The sequence below is a fragment of the Numida meleagris genome, unplaced genomic scaffold, assembly GCF_002078875.1.
Source record: "Numida meleagris isolate 19003 breed g44 Domestic line unplaced genomic scaffold, NumMel1.0 unplaced_Scaffold244, whole genome shotgun sequence".
Taxonomy (NCBI): domain Eukaryota; kingdom Metazoa; phylum Chordata; class Aves; order Galliformes; family Numididae; genus Numida; species Numida meleagris.
In genome coordinates this window covers 261,048-264,839 of record NW_018364243.1, presented here as the reverse complement: position 1 = coordinate 264,839, position 3,792 = coordinate 261,048, and the positions used below count along the sequence as shown (strand labels likewise).

General features: G+C 63.7%; 2 protein-coding genes across 2 annotated transcripts in view; one reads left to right on the top strand and one right to left on the bottom strand.

Moving 5' to 3' along the window:
- MAP3K12 (mitogen-activated protein kinase kinase kinase 12) overlaps positions 1–457 on the top strand; it is an 11,719-nt gene extending 11,262 nt beyond the window's left edge. The window contains exon 8 of the mRNA XM_021382432.1: positions 390–457. Within this exon, the coding sequence (XP_021238107.1) occupies positions 390–457 (68 nt within the window). The remainder of the gene's footprint in view (positions 1–389) is intronic.
- A 263-nt stretch (positions 458–720) lies between these two features.
- The window catches only part of PCBP2 (poly(rC) binding protein 2), a gene marked incomplete at both ends in the record, with an annotated part of 9,921 nt that continues 6,849 nt past the window's right edge, over positions 721–3,792 (bottom strand). Inside the window, 4 exon segments of the mRNA XM_021382422.1 lie at positions 721–890; positions 1,486–1,538; positions 2,406–2,444; positions 2,931–3,003. Of these exon segments, the coding sequence (XP_021238097.1) occupies positions 721–890; positions 1,486–1,538; positions 2,406–2,444; positions 2,931–3,003 (335 nt within the window).

The window sequence follows — 3,792 nt, the reverse complement described above, 5'->3', positions numbered from 1 at the left end:
GGGGGGGGGGGAGCGCAGCACGGAGCCGACAAGAGCGAGAGCGGGGCTCCTCCTGCCTAAGGGAGCAGCCCAGGGGCACCGCCGCCGCTCTCCACCATCCAAGGAGCGGAGGGACCGCCCGACCAGCCCTAATTCCAGCCCTACTTCTCACCGCGGGGACGCGAGGGGACACCGCGCACACACCTGGAGGCCTCAGCGCAGCCCGGGGACGGGGGTGGAACCGTGAGGGCCCGAGCCCCTCGTCCCCACCTCGACGGGGAACGCACCGGTCCCCGAGGGCTCACGGCCGCCGCTCCGAGCCGGGGAGCGGCCAGGCACCGCCCGCAGCCACCGCGACCCCCGCGTCCTGCTGGGAGGTGCTGGGGATCCAGCCCGGATCCCCCCCCCAGCTCCAGCACCCCCCGGAGCCCTCAGCACGGAAAGAGACGGGTCCGAACCGCGCCACCCGCACTGCTGACATCCCCAGCGTGGCTCCGGGGACGCCGCGGTCCCCTCGGCCCCACGGCCACGACCCACTGCGGCCTTCCCACGTCCTCCAGCTTCCCCCAGAGCAGGAGGCGATCGCACCAGGGGGGCAGGCGTGGGGAATGGGAAGGAAGGGCACAGGGAAGAGGGAGGAGGGGGGGGGAATTGGGGAGGGAAGCCCCTTCCCCTCATGCGTGGGGGCACAAGGGTGGTCCCAGCCCTCCCCCCCCGCGCTGCCTCATCACGGAGACTCACCTGACATTAATTAGATACTGGGCCAAGCTAATGCTTGCTGCAGATCCAGTTATGGTAACCTGCCTGTCAGTAGATCCTTCCACTGGATTGGCAATTTTGATCTGCGCCCCAGACATCTGGCGGATCTCATTGATCTTGGCGCCCTGACGCCCAATGATGCAGCCAATCAACTGCGGGGAGAGAGAGCGGCTTCGTTAGCGGCTTCGTTAGCAGCGGGCAGGGCCCAGCAAGGGCACGCCATCCTCCTCCCATCACCCACGGTGGGTGACACCCAGAGATGGGGCTGGCGTCTCCCAGCAGGGCTTTAAACCCTTCCAGTACTTGTTTGTAAGGAGAGACGCTTCCTACCCACAGCGACAGGACAAGGGGGAACGGCTTCAAACTAAAACTGGGGAGAGGGAGCTGAGAGGTGGGTGCCCCAGAGGGGGGGGTCCCCAGGTGGCTGATGGGGGTGGGAGCAGCCCAGGGCACAAGCTGGGTGACCCCTAAGGTCCCTTCCAACCTGAGCCACTCTGCGATTCAATTTCAAATGGCAGAAAACAAACAAACATCAATGAGATTTCTGTCTTAAGTCTGGCTGGAAGGAGGAGAAAAAGAAGGAGGAGGAGGAGGGATGAACAGAGTGGCCCAAGGAGCTGGTCTGGGGCGCAGCCACGAGCCCCACTGAGGGCAGGGAGGAGCAGCCCCACACCCTGTCTCATAGGGGCACAGATTCTGGTGACCCCCACACACCGCCCCTCGTTGAGGGAGGGCACAGATACTCACATCATTTGGAATGGTGAGTTCATGAGAGGTGGTTTGAGCAGAAGCATCCAAACCTGTTTAAAAGACAGAGAAAAAGCAGGAGGGGGTCAGGGGGGGCGGTGGGGGGCTCAGCGGGCAGCCAGCACTTGCTGCCAGCCTCATGGCCACCTCGGAGACCGTTCAGACACGAGGGGAAGACAGAGCAAGCGGTGAAGGGACTCGAGCCCCCCACTCCCCTCTCCTCATCCCCACTCACCTGCTGCCCCCTGCCCCCCCATTTCTCCTCCCCACTGCCACCACAAGCTCCTCTTTGCTGTGGGGCAGCCCCAGAGCAGCGCCCCGTCTCCGTGGGGCTGTCACCCCCTCATCCACACCGCCGGCCTCCCAGCACAGGGCAGTGCCACCCCGGCCAGGCCAGGCCCCAGCAGCCCGCTCACGTTTCTTACTCTGCACCTTGCCCCCTCCCCCTGCTCTGGGGGAGCAGCAGGAGCCTCGAGACCTCACTGCCAGGTCCTGGCAGGGGAGCAAGCAGCTCACGACACAGACACAGCAGCGATCCCTGCAGCACCAGGCAGGGGCTCTACTGCTGGATGCAATCCAGGGGAAAAGGTCTGGGGGGAGAGGGGGGGGCTGCCTATGGTGAAGCTGGGGAGGAGGACGGGACCTCGCATGTGCTCAAGCCTTTCTAACAGCATCGCCCGCCAAAGGGCTGAGCCCTCCAACAAAGTTCTGCTCTCCAGTGTCCAGACTGCAAGCTGACAGCTCCTGGGGGTGTGTGGGTCCAAGCCAGCCGGGACCTGCAGCCTCCCTGCGGCCCCCAGGGCCCCCCCGGCCCCTCCCACCCGTGCACAAGGCAGGCAGCATTGAACAGGGAGAACGAGACCCCGGCCAGGATTAATACACAATAGAATAAACTACAGATTTCGTGTTTTAATCATTACCCCAATAGCCTTTCACCTCTGGAGAGCTGGATTCAATGCCTGTTAAGATACAAGCGACAATGAGTTCAGCTGCCTCACGTTTAGAGCCCCAAAGGGATTTTCAGCCACCTCAGCAAACGCTACGGCCAATTTGGCCCAACTCAGCAGTCGCCTGCTCGGGACTGGAGAAGCCAGAGGGGAGGGAGCGGGTGCTGCAGGTCGGGGGGGGTCCCCAGAGCGTTGGCAGAGCCGTGAAGGACGCGGTGAGAGGGAGGAAAGCAGCACGGAGGCCCTGCCTGCTCGCTGTTCTGCCCTCTGCAGGGAGGGAGGGGGGCAGAGAGGAGTTGCACCCCAAGGCGGCGCGACAGAGATCGTTACCTGGCCGGACTCCACTCATGCCGTGGGTTTTTGGGTTTGTTTGGTGTTTTTTTTGTTTGTTTTTTGAGCACACGAGACCCCGTGCAAGGCCCCGCTAGAGGGGAGCCCAGCTCCCAGGTTGGCCTTCGGCCCACGTTAGCGTACAGAGGAGAGAAGGAGTTTCCATACCACTGAATCCAGTGTTGCCATGAGACATTGGAAAGTGTGACTGTTGCATTGCCAACTGGTGCAGCTTGGTCAGCTAGAGGGAAGAGAAAGAGAAAAAAAAAGCTGATGTTAGCTATTTCCCAAGCCCAGCAGGGCCAGGACCACGCGGCAGGCACACGGACACAGCGAGCGGCACTAACGGCCTCCACCTCCCCCCCTTCCCCCCCCCTCATCGGCCAGGAGTGGGCTGGGGGGCTGCGCCCACCCCCCAGGAGAAGCAAGGAGCTGTGAGAGGAGCTCAGGGAGACGAGCAGAGAGGAGCAGGAGAGATGAGACCGCAGGGTGCTCACACCACACCATGCAGGGAGCAGCGTGGGGAGAGGGATGTGATGAAGGGAGGTCGGGATGGAGCCTGGAGCGGCGCGTGGCCCCCGGAGCAGCTCAGAGCCCAGCTTCCTCCTACCCCTCCTCGCCAGAGCCCCCCCCTCACTGCTCTAAGTAGCACCAGGAGAAGAGATCAGCCCCCACCAAGCCTGCAACGAGCCTACGGGATGAGCATGGCTGCCAGAGGAGGGCAGTATCCCAGCAAGCAGGGACAGCGCCCACGGTGGGGGGGGGGTGGGGGGGGCAGCCACCACCTGGACTGTTATTCCTGTCCCCAGTGGCCCCCCACAGGCTGGCAGCAGCCTGGGCCAGGCCAGATCCCCCCCTCCACTGCCACCTGTGACGGCTCACGAGGCCAGCTGTCCCCTGCCCCGGGAGAGCCACCGTGACAGCGTCCCGTCATGCGCTGTGTTGTTGTCCCTGGACGGGACGTGTGCCAAATTCAAGAGGGGTGGGAAAGCCAGAGCTGGAGTGAAATGCCAAGCTGGGGGGGGAGGTG